Raw genomic sequence first — 17,621 nt, 5'->3', positions numbered from 1 at the left:
CTATACCAGATACCAGAACCTCCCTGTACAGTAAGGATTAAATACTCTTGTATAGTGTCATCCCTGAATCAGAGGAAGTACAATGTACTATAGATTATTAAATTATAGAAATTTCCAATGGGGCTTCCAAGTATTCGCCAAGTAACAGACTGTAAAGCATAGTAATTCTTGGACCCAATTTATTCAGAGTAAGGGCTATCCAATCAGACTTGCCACACCTTATCAAATTTTTTTTTGGACATCTCCTATTTTTGTAGTTGGCCTTATAAAATGGGACCGTTTTGTTAACCAGTCCCTTCCAGTATGATAAAGAGGGAACCTCAGGTTTCTTCCATTACAAAATTAAAGCTCTATGTACATAGAACAACAGGAGGCTAAGCAGGGTGCACTGGGCTCTTGTAGGAGCAAGACCCTCCACACACCAAGGAGACGACAGTTACTGGCACCGGTATGGTAGTGATCCTAGTAATACAATACAGTAGATATTTCCATAACTGCTGAACCACTGGACAGTCCCAAAGGTGGCCGAGGAGTGCGAGCAACACCAGCACTCCACAGACACCCAGGGGTAGATTTGAGTCAGTCTGGCAGGGGTATAATATATCCTGTGTAAGAATTTAAAATGGATTAACCTATCTCGAGAGGAGACCAGATGAGAAAATGGAAAGGTCCACATGTCATCCCAGTCCTCTCCATCCAAATCCGGGAGCTCCTCTGTCCACCTTGCCCGGCACCGAAGCACCGAGGGAGGAGGAGTAGGAAAAAGCTCCTTGTATAGTTTAGACATGGGTTTTTTTTCAGTGAGCCATCTGTAAAAACATTCTCCAGCATGGAATGCCGAGTCTCTATACGAACGAAGTCAAACTGAGCAATAAAGGTGTGTTTTAGTTGCAAATAACGAAAAAGATAGACGCTTGGAAGGTCATATTTGTACTTCAGGGCATCAAATGTGAGTAATTCACCCCCCCACTACATCCCCTAGAGTCTTGATACCCTTGGAGGCTGACAATATGGGGTCAGAAATAGAGGCAAAATGAGGAAACTTAGGATTCCACCAGTGTGTGGAGGCCAGAGGGACAGAAGTGTATGCAGGGTCCGGAATGTGCTGAGTGGCCTGCCATGCTTTGTTAGTAGCTTTCATGGTGTCACTGAGAGGAAAGGCAGCTCCTGAACCCCCGACACAGAAGAAGTTGCAAGCTTTCATAGGATCCAATACCATGGCTGAGTCTCCATCTTCCCCAAGAAGCCACCTGCAAGCAAAATCTCCCTGCACTGCTAAATATTTGTAGAGGTCAGGAAGATCCTGGAGCACCCTCAGGCCTATTCTAGTTGGCAAGGACCCCCAGATAAAGGAGCTGAATAGTTCCTGAATGCGTCAAAAAAATAAGCGTGTGATCCAAGTAGGAGAGTTACGTAGGAAATGGAGGAAGATAGGCAGTATCTTAATTTTGAAAATGTTAATAAGCCCTAGTTAGGGGCAATGGAAGGTTACACCACACCGCTATTTTGGATTTGAGAAGGTCAATCAGGGGCAGTAGGTCCAAGATGTAATAGTCTTTCCCCTTGATGTATTTAAAGGTTTCAATTGTGTTTTTTGCTTCTTTCCAAGTTTGCTTGTTATACTCACTGTGGAACCTAAGGAGTTAATCCTCTGCATTGTAAAAATGCTGTTTGATCCTGACTTCTCGGATCCTCCCCTTCTTCCAGTGTCCCCCTCTTCTCTCCTGATAAGACATATCATGTGGAATCACTCTGCACATGCTCAGTTTGGAGTGCATTGCTAGAGAGGTTTTTTTTTTTTCTTTCTTGAGAGTGCATTTGATCAGCACGGGGCCAATCAGCACTGTCCAGACAGAGATCATGGATCCTGCAGTTTCCTAGAGCAGAATGAAAACTCCTCCTACAAGCTTTAACATGTGCTTGGCTGGACACTGATATAAGTCACAAGACTGCTCTAACTGCTCATGAGAAAAGGTATTTAGAAGTTTATATTTACTAAAATAATTGCACTTCCATGTTCTGTGTACTGTGGGAGACCAGATATAGTGAATGCAGGGTCCTGGGTTTAGTAACACTTGAAATTGCTCTTGATATGTTTTATCCCCCAGACCTGTCACCATTTCTGTTTGATGTCTCCAGAATTGGACACAATATTCTAAATGAGATCTAACTAAAGATCTATATAGGGGAATCAGGACCTCCTGCTGGTGACCCCTCTAGTGATGTATCCTAGAATTCTGTTTCCTTTCCCCAATGCCTAGCCACACTGTTTTCTCATTTTGCAATCATCTCAAATTGTACCCCCAAGTCCTTTTCCTCTGTAGTTCTGGCCAACAATGTACCCCCAATGTTGTACTCTCTCTCTCAAGGGATTCTTTTTCCTTAGGTGCATTATTTTACATTTCAAAACATTGAACTGCAACTGCCACTTTTTTTTTTTTTTTTTAACCAATATTCCAGCAATGCCAAATCATGTTCCATGTTACAATCACCTCCGAGGAAATCTACCCTATTACACACCTTGTGTCATCAGCAAAAATACATACCTTACCCAACAAACCTTTAGTTATATCAGTTGCATATACTGAATCAAATGCCTTGCTGAAATCAAGATAGACTCAAGATGTTCACAGCACAACCCAGGTCAAAAACATTGGTAATATAGTCAAAAAATCCAATCAGATTAGTCAGACATGATCTGCCCTCAGTAAAGCAATGCTGCTTTGGATCCAGCAAATTTTGTGTTTTTAAGATATCAACAATCCTTCTTTTCAGGAGTGATTTCATAAACTTGACTACAACCAATATTAAACTCACTGGCCTGTTATTGCCATCCTCTATCTTGCTGCCCTTCCTGTGGATAGGTACAATATTAGCTGTCTTCCGGTTATGGGGAACTTCTCCTGTTAGAAAAGATTGATTAAAAAGATCAGTTAATAGTCCAACAACTATACCTCAAAGTTCTATTAGAACTCCAGGATGAATACCATCATCAGAGCCATCTCCTCTGCTACCTCTGTCTCTGGAAATCCTAAAAATGCACCATCATTACTAGAACCAATATGATTTCCCAACTTATTACTGTTAGTACTTTTTATTTCTGAAAAGACTTAACAAAAGTAATTGTTTAAGTGGTTTGCTGCATCCAGGTCTCTCTCAACATAAGTGTTGTGCCCAGTTTTCATTTTAGGGATCCCATCGTATTTTTTATTTCTATCAGTAATGTACCTAAAAAAGGATTTATCTTCTTTAATAGATGTGGCAATTTCCTCTTATTTCTGTGCTTTGGCAGTCCTGATAATGTGTTTGGCCTCCTTTTGTCTATTGTTATAATCTTCTCTGTCAGCTACAGCTCCTGTTTCCTTGAATCTGCTATATGCTGTTTTTTTTTCTTTACAATCTTATCTCTTTACTGAACCATATTGTTTTTTTCTTCTGTTTATTCTTACTAGCTTGCTTGACATATAATCTAGTTGCCTCCAAGATGGTAGACTTTACCAGTGTCCACTGATTACTTGCTCCTGTCATTTTACTCTACCCTTTCAATTAATCTTTTTAGAAATTCACCCATTTCAGTGGAATTCATCCTTTTGAAATCTAATATTTTTGTATATGATTTTTCAGTTAGTTTAATATCAAGTCAAAGAGATTGGTGATCGCTAGAACCCACATTTTCTCCCATCTCAACATCAAACAGGTGACCCCCCAAATAGCTCCAAAAGAAGCTTTATTTGTGTGAAAAAATGATAAAAATTTAATTTTTATATAGTATTGCATGACCACGCAATTGCAAGGAGTAATTAAAGTAGGATATGCTACAAAAAATGGCCTGGTCATGAAAGGGGTCAAATCTTCTGGAGCTCGAGTGGTTAAAATTGCATATGGCACATTGTGAAAAGAATGTTATTTCAGACACAGTGAATGGGGGATGGTATGGTCCCATTTTATTTATAGTTATTTTGTTTTCGCATTGATCTAGAAATCATTTGTTCAATTGATAATTGTGATTTTTCTGGTTGAATCGAATGTTATTGAACACATTCATTGCCAGAAAATGTGTCCTGCATTCTCTCCCTTCTTTTCTCTACATGACTCATTCCTCTTTTGTAAGAAAATACTGACCTTGTGACAACTCTGCAATGTTTTGTATACTTTTCTTAAAAACAATAAAAATTATTGGAAATGAAAATTACGTACGACTGTGGTATGGCGCTAAAATATGGTACCTAAAAAATCTCCATAGGTGATGCTTTACAAGCCTTGACAGGTTACCAGTTTAGAATTACACAGGAGGTCTGGCACAAGAATTATTGCTTTTGCAGTTGTGTTGTGGGGCACCCTATCTGAGGCAGCCCCCCTTATTCAATCTCCTCCCGTCCTCTTAGTCTTTCCTTCTCATATTGCCTGCCTTGTTTCTGGACAGACTAACCTTTCTGCCCCTGAGGATCTGGTAGTTGCTGACATGATTAATCAGTCATTAAATCCTGGGGCTGGTGGGGGCTTTTCTTCACACCTTTAGAGAGATCCTGTAATGGGAGAAAGCTCATCTCCAGGGCTGCATTCTGAAATTTCAGAACAGGTGGTTTCTCCCACATAGCAGAACACGTTTCTGGCCAGCTCCCTGAACTAAACACTGTTGGGCAAAATCAAGGAAAAAGTAGTAGTTTGCCAGCTAATTTGAACAAAATGCAAGCTCCTGGAGGCCATTTTTTCTTAAGTGGTTGCATTTTGGCATGAGAGAGCAATCCATGCACCAAGGTGTGTTTCAGATCCTGTGGGCCCCATAGAACCCGGGGATATCTGCTTGCTGAACAAGCCAGTTTCCTGATGCAGAAATCCTCTGAAAGTAGCAGGGAAGGCTTAGATAACTGTAGGTCTTTCCTTGACTTTGCCCCCAGCAATTTTTTTTTTTAACAGTAAGCAAACCTCATTTTCTCTGTCCAATTTTAAAAGTAGCTTCTACACTATTTTTGCGATTTCAGGTGCGTCTTGCATAGACATCTGTGCATGAAGTCGCACAGATGTCTGCCAAGGTGCACTGACATGCAACTTTAAAATCGTGCACCTTCACTTGAAATTCAAAGTTGGATACAGTGTGAACCAGTGCTAAAACTAAAGCAGAAAGTTTTGGATTTTCCTGGCTGTGTGCTATTCCTTTTTTATGTGTAACATTTTGTTTATTCTATAAGAGGTTGTTAACTTGCTTAGTTTTGTCCCGTGTTTTAAGTGAGTTTTACCAAAGTGTTAAAAGACTTGCAGAAAGATAAAATTGATTGCATATTTTTAATAAATAGAGACTAATGTTCCACAGAAAGCAGAGAGAGATTTTATTCCATACAATATTTAGATAGATCATTTATTATCTTTAAATTGGTTGAAAACCCTTATATATAACCTGTAAAATGACTAGCCTTAGGTGATACACAGAGATGAAACAAATCCTCCTACATAAATTGTACGTTTATCTGCAGCCATCTGTCCTGTACAGCCTTCTACAACGTACAGGATTTGTCAGCGTCTCAGCAGCACAAAGCACGGGGTGGGGATCTGAGTTCACATACCTCACATCTAAGGGAGAATAGCTCTGAGCCCGATTGGAGGAGAGGAAACACCCCCTCCCCTCCTCACACTACACCAGTGTTTCTCAACTCCAGTCCTCATGGACCCCCAACAGGTCATGTTTTCAGGATTTCCCTCAGATGAAACAGCTGTGGTAATTACTAAGGCAGTGAAACTGATCAAATCACCTGTGCAAAATAATGGAAATCCTGAAAACATGACCTGTTGGGGGTCCATGAGGACTGGAGTTGAGAAACACTGCACTACACAGAGAACAAGCACATCTGTGGCTGTCAATCACAAGCTGTGTGCTGGAGCTCTCCTCCCCTAACACCTTTTTTCTCCTGGTGTTAAGGAAAATCTGTCAAAAGTAACTCATGTACTTAACAGAAGAACCAGGCAGCAGAGAGAAATCATTCTTGGTGCTTTGGATAGAGATGAGTACACAGCCTAGAAGGATGTGCTTTGTTCAGCGTTCATGTCTGAGGTTTAAGGCCAGTTTAAGCTGGACATAGACTAATAGATTTTGGAATAAATGTTCGTACGAAAATTCTGGGTGCATTTGCTGACTTATCAAATGTTGTTCAAAAGTACTTTTCATTTGCTATTGACATTCAGTTTTGGAATTAATGAAATTTCCAGAAGGAAAACCACTATCACTATTAGAAATTTGTTTATTCAGGATGTCGATTTGACCTCACTAACCATTGGAAAATTTTAAAAATGTTTTGATTTGAAATCTTTCCAATTTATGGCCAGCTTTACTCAATATATTCATGCTGTTCAATGCAGTCATCCAGCCATTTAATTAATCCTTAATTAAATGCAGCATAACAAAGGATCAGTCCCCTCTTTAGACATTCTATAAATCGAGTGGCCTTTATGCCTGCTCTTTCACGGGCAACGGTACTGTAACATTCCCAGTGCAAATCATTTGTAAGCGAGCAATGACTTAACTATGCTACCACTTGCTGTAGTTAGATGTCTAACATACCCACTAACTAGGCATCGTTTGGACAAGCCAGAAGACTCCTCATCTGTCCCTCCCATGGCTCCCTTATTTAGGTTTATTTCCAATTGCATGGTGGGAATTGTAGTTTTTTTTACATTGGCCAAGAAAACTTACAGGAAAGGAGATTGGAGCTTTCCTACTAGCTTCTCCAAGTGCCCAGGCATAGCTGCTATTTCTGAATAGACCTATTTTCAACAAATTTCAAGCTTTTCCTCTTGCCAAGATTTCCCCTTTTGGGGTTTGGAGACCATTTGGATCACTTTTAAATTACTATTTTAGTTTTCTGATTTAATAGGAAGTATTTGGAGTATTCACAATTGGTATGTCAGATCAGGTCCAAGTATAAACATATACAAAAAAGAAACAAAGGCGTGAAGGACTTTATAAGTGGTCGTATACCCTCAGGATGAAAAACTTTGTCACACTAAATGTATAAAAATATTACATTTTATTACACATAATAAAATGGAACATACACATCCTCCCATAAAATCAGGCAAAAAATTAACCCTTCAGTACAGTGAATCCAATATCACACATTCCCTTTTCTAACAGTACCGAACCATGACTGAAAGGACTGAAAGGTCACCAGTGTAACAAGCATCAATATGGGAAGGTGATATGATTGCAAATCCCAATGTGTTTTGCCTAGTTGGCTTCTTCAGGGGTTCAGAGGAAGGGAAAACACCATACTGACTGTTGCTCAGACCAATGATCAACCCTGAGAAAGAGACGGGTACATTGGCACCAGATATTGCTGGGACCTCCCGGGTGACGGCACACACAGGAGCCCGCACACCATACTGCCTGAGTAAAATTAGATTCCTAGTTCATGGCTATCCTCCAAATCATAGAAACAAATGGCCTACAAAGACTTGACAAGATAGTATATAGGTAGATGGATGTCAAATGCCTGCAATAACTGGAACCCTAGCGATTCCAAAACATTAATCCACCCTCCATGTGGAGACGAAAAGCCAAATTCAGGTAGGCAATATAGCTCTCTGTCTTTTCCTACATAAACCTTTCTCCAAAGGATCAGTATCACCTTTAACCTTTTAGGAAGGCCAGATCATTAAAAGATTATCTGACGCACAGTCATTTACAAAGTAAGGTAGCCCCAGTTATTAGACGTAGAGGCATGTTCCCATGTGGACACTGTGAATTCTGTAATTGGATTCATGCAGGAAGGAGTGTGACCTTACCAAATGGTAAAACTTGAATTCCACGATATGCAATTAATTGTCAGACGGTAAGTGTGGTTTACTTTATGAAATGCTGTTGTGAATCATTTTATGTGGGCAAAACAAGGAGGCCATTTTGGAAAAGAACTAAAGACCATGTGTACCTAATTAAAAATGGTTACATTGATAAGTAGACATGTAGGCCTTTATCACAACTTCAATTTGGATGCAATTAAGTTTTTTCCTCTGGAACATGTACCACACTCCACGAGAGGGGGGAGTATTGATAGTCACCTTCTCCAGTTGGAAACAAAATGGTGTTTTCCCTTCCTCTGAACCCCTGAAGAAGCCAACTCGGCCAAACGCATTGGGATTTAACATCATATCACCTTCCAATATTGATGCTTGTTACACTGGTGACCTTTTGCTCATGGTTCGGTACTGTTAGAAAAGGGAAAGTGTGACATGGGATTCACTGTACTGAAGGGTTAATTTTCTTACCTGATTTTATGGAAGGGTGTGAACATTCCATTTTATTATGTGTAATAAAATGTCATATTTTTTATACATTTAGTGTGTCCAAGTTGTTCATCCTGAGGGTATACGAGCACCTTTAACCACTAGCCTACAGGGCACTTATACCCCCTTCCTGCCCAGGCCAATTTCCAGCTTTCAGCGCTGTCACACTTTGAATGACAATTGCACGGTCATGCAACATTGTACCCATATGAAATTTTTATCATTTTTTTGAGACAGATAAAGCTTTCTTTTGGTGGTATTTAATCACCTCTGGGATTTTTATTTTTTCTTAAACAAACCAAAAACCACTGAAAATTTTGAAAAAAAAACTTTTTTCTTAGTTTTTGTTATACAATTTTATAAATAAGTGATTTTTCTCCTTCTGATGTGCGCTAATGAGGCTGCAGTGATGGGCACTGATAGGCTGCACTGATGGACACTGATAGGTGGCACTGATAAGAAGGCACTGGTAGGTTGCACTGATGGGCATTGACAGGCATCACTGATGGGCACTGAAAGGCAGCACTGATAGATGACACTGATTAGGCGGCACTGATAGGCAGCACTGATAGGCGGCACTGACTGGCACTGATAGGCAGCACTGATAGGCAGCACTGACTGACACTGTTAGGCAGCACTGACTGGCACTGTTAGGCGGCACTGACTGGCACTGATAGGTGGCACTGATTGGCGACATTGAAAGGCAGCTCAGATGGGCACTGATATGTGGCATTGATGTGCACTGGTATGCGCTGATATGTGGCACTGATTGGGCACTGGCACGTGGCACTGATGGGCACTGGCACATGGCACTGATGAGCACTGACAGGTGGCACTTCTGGGGCCACACTGATCATCAGGGCACACTGATCACCAGTGCCCTGATGATCAGTGTACATGTCCCCTCTGCGGAAAGACGGTTACCGGCTCGAGAGGAGAGAAATGCCGATAACCGGCATTTCGGTGTTTACATGTGATCAGTTGTGATTGGACACAGCTGATCACATGACCGAGCCGACATCTTTGTCTCTTTCCGTGATCCGCTGTGTCCGAGGGACACAGCAGACCGGCGATCGCCGCGCTGCGCGCTCCCTGAGCCGCGCATGCGCAGTGAGAATGGTAGGACGTCATATGACGTCCTATCAGAACGAGAGAACCACCTTGCGCCCGTCATTGTACTATAGGGCGGGCGGGAGGTGCTTAAAGTCCTGTACGCCTTTCTTTCTTTTTGTGTAGGAAGTATTTCGAGATCATGGGGGTGGTTTAGCTTTTGGGTTATGTGTTCAGCTGTATGTTCATAGAGGATACTATACTTATTGTAATGCTAATTTGCTGTCTTATGTATCAGTGTACTCTTTTAATACAATGTATACATTACACATTTGTCATGTTCTTTGCATTTCTTGATTAGCTCACTTGTAACCATTAACCTCACCACATTTCGTGAAGAGTCTTGAGGAAACTGATTTAATTGTCACCAGCACCACTTGAATTATACAAAAACTTCTTCATGTACAGTTTGTCTTTGTCCTGCTGAGTCATTCGCTTGTTTTGCTTTTTAATTTTGTGTGTGTGTGAGAAAAACACATAGTTTGAATAAAAACCAAATTAAGTGTTTGACAGGGTCACAACGGAGGAACACAGTTGCCTTGTTGCCATATAACAGAAAGCACCTGAACAACACTGCTCATGGCAGTATTACCAGGTGTACTATTTTTAAATGAAAGCCTCATATTTTAAAATCTTAAAAATAACATAACATTTTAGTTTCATTACCATGTTAAAGCTTATATGAGAGATTATGTTTATGTACATTTGATTGTATTATTAAATTGCATCCTTTATTTTATTGCCTAAAATGCCTATATTGCTCATCCACAGTTCTTTGATAAATATGCTAAGTTAATGTATTAAATAAAGCAGTATTAAAGTTGTTTTAAAGCCTTAAGGTTTTTACCTTAATGTATTCTATGCATTAAGGTAAAAAAAAACTTATGTGTTGCATTTGTACCCCCTCACCACCCTTATATTTAAGCCCAATCCACCGATGTGCTTGAAAGCAGCTGCTCTTCCAGCTCTGTCCCGCCCCACTGAACAGATTGGTAGGCAATGGCTCCCGCTGCTGTCAATCAAATTCTGTGACCAGGGGAGGGGCCGAGCCACCCAGTCTGTGTCAATGGACACAGACAAGGCAGCTCAGGAGTGAGCTCGTACAAGTGCCCCCATGTGAAGTGGCTTCCTATGGGAGCACCCGGAGAAGAGGAGGAGCCAGGAGCATCTGCAGGGGACCCCAGAAGAACAGGATTGGTCTGCTCTGTGCAAGACCATTGCACAGAGCAGGTAAGTATGGCATGTTTATTATTTTAAATGAAAACAAAAGCAAACCTTTAATTTTGTTTTAAACCCCAAACCAAAAATGTAATATGTTGCAGCTTACAAATAATTAAATATGGTATCTACATTAGTTTTTTAATTTTTTAGGCTTTTCCCCCCTGTTTTCACTTGAAGCTTTGGCCAGTAACACACCACCTGTATTAGAGTGCCATCACCCTAAATGAAGGACCACTGGAGCTCAGCAGACAGCAGCATTGTCAATCTGTTAGGAGAGGAGTGTTAGATGTACTAGCAGAATTAGATACACTAACAAGTTCAATCCAAATTCCAGATCACATTGCAGTTATACAAGCATACAACATTTTTTTGTTCTTTTGGGATAAAGCTTTTACATGAATAAATAAAAGCTGACCATTGTAAGCTTCCCTGTCAATGGTTTGTCTCAGCACTCTTAATGTATACATTTGTAGGGGAGCTTGTTATGTTGAAAAACAACAGACTTACTGGCCAGATGACCAGGTGAAAAAAGATATAAAACCTTAAAAAAAAAAAAGAAAACAAATGCAGCCATTACATCTATGAATTGGTAAGTGGCAATATAATTGGTTGCTCTTGGGTTTAATACTGCAATACTGAAGAACTATTACGAACTACTGACAAATGTCATCTTGTTTTATTTTAAATGCAGTCTGTTGAGAGAGCACTCCATAGATGGAACGGGCTGGGCCCCAACTCGAACTTTAAAGGTACGCAAAATGTTTTTGGTACATCTATAGTCATATGTTTACTTACATAAAACCGTAAATATAATATAATTATGAAACTCCAACCTTGTTTAAAGCAGGACTTTGCCCATAACAGTTTGAAAATTAATAACAAATTAACGTAAATTCCACATTAATGATTGTGCTACCAGTGTGTGTGCTGTAAATTACCTCCAGCATTGCTCCTGTTTCTTCTTGCTGGAGGCTGCCATTTTGTTGAAGCCCAGAGAAGTTACTTCTTTATTGGATACTGCCCCCCACCCCTCCTTGGTCTCAAAAACTGTATGTCACTTTCGTCATTTAAAATATGTACATTTCCAGCCTTGATCGAATGTCTTGGCTCAACTAGGAAACCTGACAGAAGATTTTCTGTGCTGAATTTCACAGGCTGCCGATGAGGGAGAATATCAGGGTGATGAGATCAGACACTATCTTTGTGAGTTTAACTCTTTTGTGTCTCACTGGCAGCAGTTTGTCCTGTCATCTCTTCTGCTTTTCTTTTCTCTCTTCCTAATCTGTGTTCCCTCAGGATAGACTGTGTCATTCCTTTTTTATATATATATATATATATTTACATTTTAAATTTCAACATATTACATATAATAAGAATAAATTATCATATCATTACTATTCAATACAAAACATAGAGAAAAAATTACAATCCCCTCTTTAAACCAACACCCACCAGCCCTCACACGCCCACCCCCCTTTCTTTTCCCTTAGCTTCTTGTTCCTCAACCTTCCTAGGTAACCCTAGGATTCCCTTCTTCCTCAACCTATCTTACTATCTACTTTTAATTTTTAATTAAGGGGTCCTCTAATTACCTTTTCCTCTATTTCTCTCATTTCAGCATATTTATTTGATCTCTTAAATTCATCCCATTTTTCCCACCTTTCTCGGAATCTCTCCATTTTATCTTCTTCCATATGGTAAAGTTCCTCCATTCTATACGTATAATCCACTCTTCCTATCTAATCTTTTATTTTTGGTGGCTCTTGTTCCTTCCAAAATGTGGGTATCAGTCCTTTTGCTGCATTCATAAGATAGAACAATACCGAGTTTTTATATTTTATCTTATATCCCTGGGTCTTTCGGAATTCTAATCCCAATAATCTCCTGAATTTGGCTAATTACTCCCCCCCAATATTCCTGAATTTTAGGACAGTCCCACCAAATGTGTGTCATTGTGCCCTTCTTCCCACAACCCTGCCAACAGGTGATTTATCCCCACATTGCATATGTGCCACATTTGGTGTAATATACCACCTAGCTAGATATTTATAATTCATTTCCACTACTTTCATGTCAACAGTCCCATGTGCTAATCTAAAAATTTTCTTTTTTTGTTCCTCATCCAGTGATATTCCCAGTTCCCCTTGCCCATTTCTCCATATACAAAGGGGCAGTAACTTCTATCATTCTTGTAAAAATTTTATAGATTTTGGAAGTCCCATGCTTCCCGTCTCTACGTGTGCTTAGCAATTGTTCAAATGGATTCATATCAATTTTTGTCCTTGAAGGTTTAGGGAGCTTTGCAACAAAATGTTTTAGCTGAAAATATCGTCACTCATCTAATCTAGTAAACAGCTTTCTTTTTTTTTCAGCTCCTGATAGGAACAGATCTCTTCCCCATTCATTATGTCTTTTAACTGTGCATCTCCCTTTCTTATCCAATTACCCGAAATGTTTTCATTCCCAGGTGGAAAGAAATCTTTAACTACCACCGGCATCAACATGGAGTTAAATACTAGGGATGCAGGGAAATTTCGGTGGCCGAAACATTTTGGCCGAAAACGCCTCTTTTGGCCGTTGGCCGAAATGAAAAAAAGCACCGATACAGGTGCCGAAAAACCTCACCGCTGCCCGCCCGCCATCACCGCTGCCCCTTGCTGCTGGCCCCCCGCCGCTGCTTGGTAGTTTTCAGCCTTACCTAACAAATCATCGATCCCAGCGGTGAGTGAAGGAAAGATGGCTGCCACTCATCGCTATGCCCTTGGAGGACCGGAGCAATGTCACTTCTCGTTCCGGCCATTTTTTTTTTTTTAAAGCACTAGATCAATGCTTTTTTTTTTTTTTGATCCAATGCTTTACATTGTAGAGGAGAGATGTGGGGTCTTACTGAGCCCATTTTTCTCCCTAAAGAGGACCTGTCTCTAATTATTTCTATCACAAGGGATGCATACATTTCTTGTGATAAGAATAAAAGTGATTACAGTGCAAAAAAACCTAAATAAATGAAAAAAAAAAGGTTTAAAGTGCCCCCGTCCCCCTGTGCGCGCACGTAGTGGTGAACACATATGTAGGCCATGCCCACATATGTAAACTGTGTTCATACCACACACGTGAGGTATCGCCACAAACGTCAGAGCAAGAGCAATAATTCTAGCACACCAACCCCTCTGTAACTTTAAACTGATAACCTGTAGAAGTTTTTAAAGCATCACCCATGGAGATTTTTAAGTACCGCAGATTCACGCCATTCCACGAGCGTGCATAATTTTAAAGCATGACATGTTGGGTATCTATTCACTCGCCGTAACATCCTCTTTCATATTTTACAAATAAATTGGGGTATATATTGTTTTTTTTTTTTTTCTTCAGTGTATTTTTTTCCAAAAATATATTCATCTTTAAAAAACTGCGCATTTTGGTTTCAATTTTCGGCCAAGTGCATTTTGAATTTTCGGTTTTGGCACCAAAATTTTCATTTTGGTGCACCACTATTAAATACCCATACCCTTTGTGTACTATATCCCAAATGTTTAACTGTGTATAAGTGCTCGTGCTTTCTGCCAGCCTACAATATTGAGGTGGCAACCACACCATTCTACTCAACTGTGTCTCACTCAATGTGTTTTCTATAGTTACCCAACTTTTCTCATGTGCATTATGTGTCCAATTGAAAATACGGGATAATAAAACTGAATAATAATATCTCTTAAACTCTGATACACCTAAACCTCCATTTTCCTTACCTCTACATAACACCTCGTTACGTATTCTCGGTTTTTTATTCCCCAGATATACCTTTATTTTTTTTTTATTATTTTTAAATACATTCCTGGAAGCCGTATAGGCAACATGTGGAATCTTTACAGAATTTTTGGGACAGTTATCAGTTTTATTATGTTTATTCGTCCTATCCAAGATAGGGATCCTATTACTAATTTCCTTAATTCCTCCTTGATCTCATTTATTAATGGGGTTTAATTTACTTTATATAGGTTCTTTAAGGATGCGATTACATTTATTCCCAAGTATTTTAATTCTCTTTCCTTCCATGCAAAAGTAAATTCTATTTGTAATACTGTTATAATCTAATCTCTAAACTATATAATCTAACCTCGAATACGTCTCGTGCCGCAGAGTCGAACATATAATCTCTATCCTTAGGATATTTAATTCTCATCACATCTACAAGTTGACTATACAACATTCTTCGTATAGATTTCAGAGATTTACTCCCCTCTCTCTGCACAGGTGACGTTGTATCGATCTGTGGATCCATGCAGAAATTAAAATCTCCTGCCACAATTAGTTTACCTTTTTTAAAATCCAGACGTTTTCTCAGAGTATTTTTCAAATAGACCACAGAATTTCTATTTGGGCAATAAATATTTACCAGTGTACATTCTATTTCCTGCAATTTCCCTCTTAAGAACAGGAAGGGGCCCCTCAGGGTCCTCCATCTTCTCTTCCAGCTCAAACCTTAAATTTTTAGCTATACCAACTGCCACCCCTTTGGCACGCTTAATCGGAGAGTCTGCATAAAACCAGGTTGGGTAGTACCCGGAGTAGAACTTCACATTTGTTTCCTGTAATAAATGAGTTTCTTGCAAAAACACCAATGCAATAGATCGTTGTTATTCTCTGAGAATCTTATACCTTTTCCCCCGGGCTATTCAACCCCTTAACATTATAGGTCACAAATTTAACCTCTTCCATTTCCCGTATATAATTCAACTCCTCCATTCAAGTTCTTCCTGACTAGAGTACCATCATCCTTCACGAGGAACACAGAGCTAACCCCCACCCACCTACCCCTTCCACATCCACCCCTCACAAACCCCCCCCCCCAGGCTTATGGTTTGCCTACGAATTGTTTGTGGTCCAAGTCCCACTGTCCATTCAGCCATGGGGTGGGGCTCTGACCACATACACCTCTCCAATCCACGACCCCAATACCTTGGTCGTGTGTCTAGCTATAATGCTTCCCAAGGGGGGCCTGGGGAGAAATAGAGAAAGAGAAAAAAATAATAATTATATACCTAGATGTAACCTAAGTATACGTGGCATGCCTGAGATCTCACAAGGAGAAGATCTGACAGAAATAACAGTGAAAATGCTTGACATAATAATGGACAGACCAGCAACAGAGCCTCTTAAGATCGATAGAGTGCATAGAATTGGAAGATTCCAACAAGAAGGTAGAAATGGAAAACCAAGGTACGATTCCATTATTATAGAGACAAAATGGAGTTCTGGAAGAGAATAAAAGGAAAAGCAGTATTAAAATATGGAGAAGTTAATTTACAGATCTTTGCAGTTTTATCAACAGAAACACTGACAAGAAGGAGAATATTGAAACCTTTGTTGGAACAGATGAGAGAGCAGAATGTTTGTTATAGCTGGGGATTCCCAGCATGTTTAATTGGATAAAAAATGGTCGTTCTGCAAGACTGAGATTTCCGGAAGACTTAAGAGACTTCTGTCAAATACTTGAACTTCAGAAAATAATTTTCCCAGGTTGGGAAGAGGGGGTAAAGGAGATGTGGGGAATAGAAAATGAGGGTTGGCATGGATGGATGGGGACGAGAGGAACTAAATGTTTTTGTTTGTTTTGTTTTTTTTCTCTTCCCCCCTTGCATTCTTATTGTGTGGGTGGGGGGTGTAGAGGGGAGGGAGGAATTTTATAGGTCTGTGTCATTCCTGTTGCTTTCTTTCTCCTTTAGCAACAGTAAATCTTAAAGCTGTCAGCTGAGCAACCTCTAGTGGTTTATTTTAAGCATACGGCTGAGAATAGAGAGCAACTGTTTTTTAGGGCACAGTGAGTGTATTACTGGATTTTAAACAGTATAGGCACTTATTTTTATTGTTTTACATAGCTATGCCTGCAAAAGGGGCCTGTCTGAAGTGATCTATCAGGACTTAATTTTCTGACTAAAGTTCCCCTTTAGCCACTTCCAGTCCATGCCAATTCTGGCATTTCTCTCATACATGTATGTGACAGATGCAACCGGGACTTTTGGAGGGGACTAGAGGCTAGCTTTCTACCCACTGATTATGGCCCATGGAGAGAGCAGATCATTCTCTAATTATGGACAACAATGTGATGAACACTGAGAACTTGGATTCATTCTCTTCATAAAGATAAATCTTCTCTTCTGGTGTGGATGGAAAGATATAATATTCTTGTAAAAGGTTACTGGTCAGAGGAAATATGGGTACCCTCATGTGGAGTAGGTTGGAGAAGCTCTTCTATTTGCGACAGAAATATTTATCAACAATCTCCCTCAAGAAATCTATGAAGATGAACTAATTCCACTTTTCAGACTGTTGGAATGTACTTCAGCATGGCAGCACTAGGATTGTTGGTTCGAATCCCAACCACGGCACCACCTGCCTGGAGTTTGCATGTTTTCCCTGTGCCTGCTTGAGTTTTTTCCGGGTACTCTGATTTTCCTGTCACACTCCAAAATCATGCTGATAGGTTAATTGTATCCTGTCTAAATTTGCCCTTGTATGTGTATATATGATTGGAAGTTAGGGACCTTCGATTGGATGCCCCTTGAGGGTTAGGGACTGATGTGAATGTGCAATGTATATGTAAAGCGCTGCGTAAATTGACGGCGCTTGAGAAGTACTATAAATAAATAATAAAAATAAAATATTGTATGAGTTTTGTCCTATGATGGACAGATTATACAAGTGAAAGCAAACACCCGAAAGACAGCATATGTAATGTACTTTGTGTGTTCAGGGGTAGATTTGTTGTTGGGCTGTCTGCGGTGGGCTCCCTGATTAAGCAAAGCATTGGCTGGATGCCTAGCTGTTGATTAGGTTACTGTTAATTAAATCACTGTTAACTGTTGGCTGTACTGTTGTGATCAAGCTCTTACCTAATCAGTGTGGTATTTTTGTATCTCAATGTATAATATTTGTTTTCTTGTTCATGTGGGGGCACTGCCCCTATTTCTGGAGTGTATAAAAACCTGTTCAATAAAGAGTTCCTGTTTGGCATCTAAGCT

General features: G+C 39.9%; 1 protein-coding gene across 2 annotated transcripts in view; it reads left to right on the top strand.

Annotated features, from left to right (window-relative positions):
- The window catches only part of UBE2F (ubiquitin conjugating enzyme E2 F (putative)), a 373,705-nt gene that overhangs the window by 220,559 nt on the left and 135,525 nt on the right, over nt 1–17,621 (top strand). For both annotated transcript variants that reach the window (XM_089672398.1, XM_089672399.1), the window contains exon 7: nt 11,297–11,354. In XM_089672398.1, coding sequence (XP_089528524.1) covers nt 11,297–11,354 — 58 coding nt within the window. The remainder of the gene's footprint in view (nt 1–11,296; nt 11,355–17,621) is intronic.

This window comes from Staurois parvus, unplaced genomic scaffold, assembly GCF_062004578.1.
Source record: "Staurois parvus isolate SC_StPar_1 unplaced genomic scaffold, SC_StPar_1.0 ptg000011l, whole genome shotgun sequence".
Taxonomy (NCBI): Eukaryota; Metazoa; Chordata; class Amphibia; order Anura; family Ranidae; genus Staurois; species Staurois parvus.
Note: the sequence above shows the minus strand (reverse complement) of the source record. Positions and strands in the feature narration are given on the sequence as shown.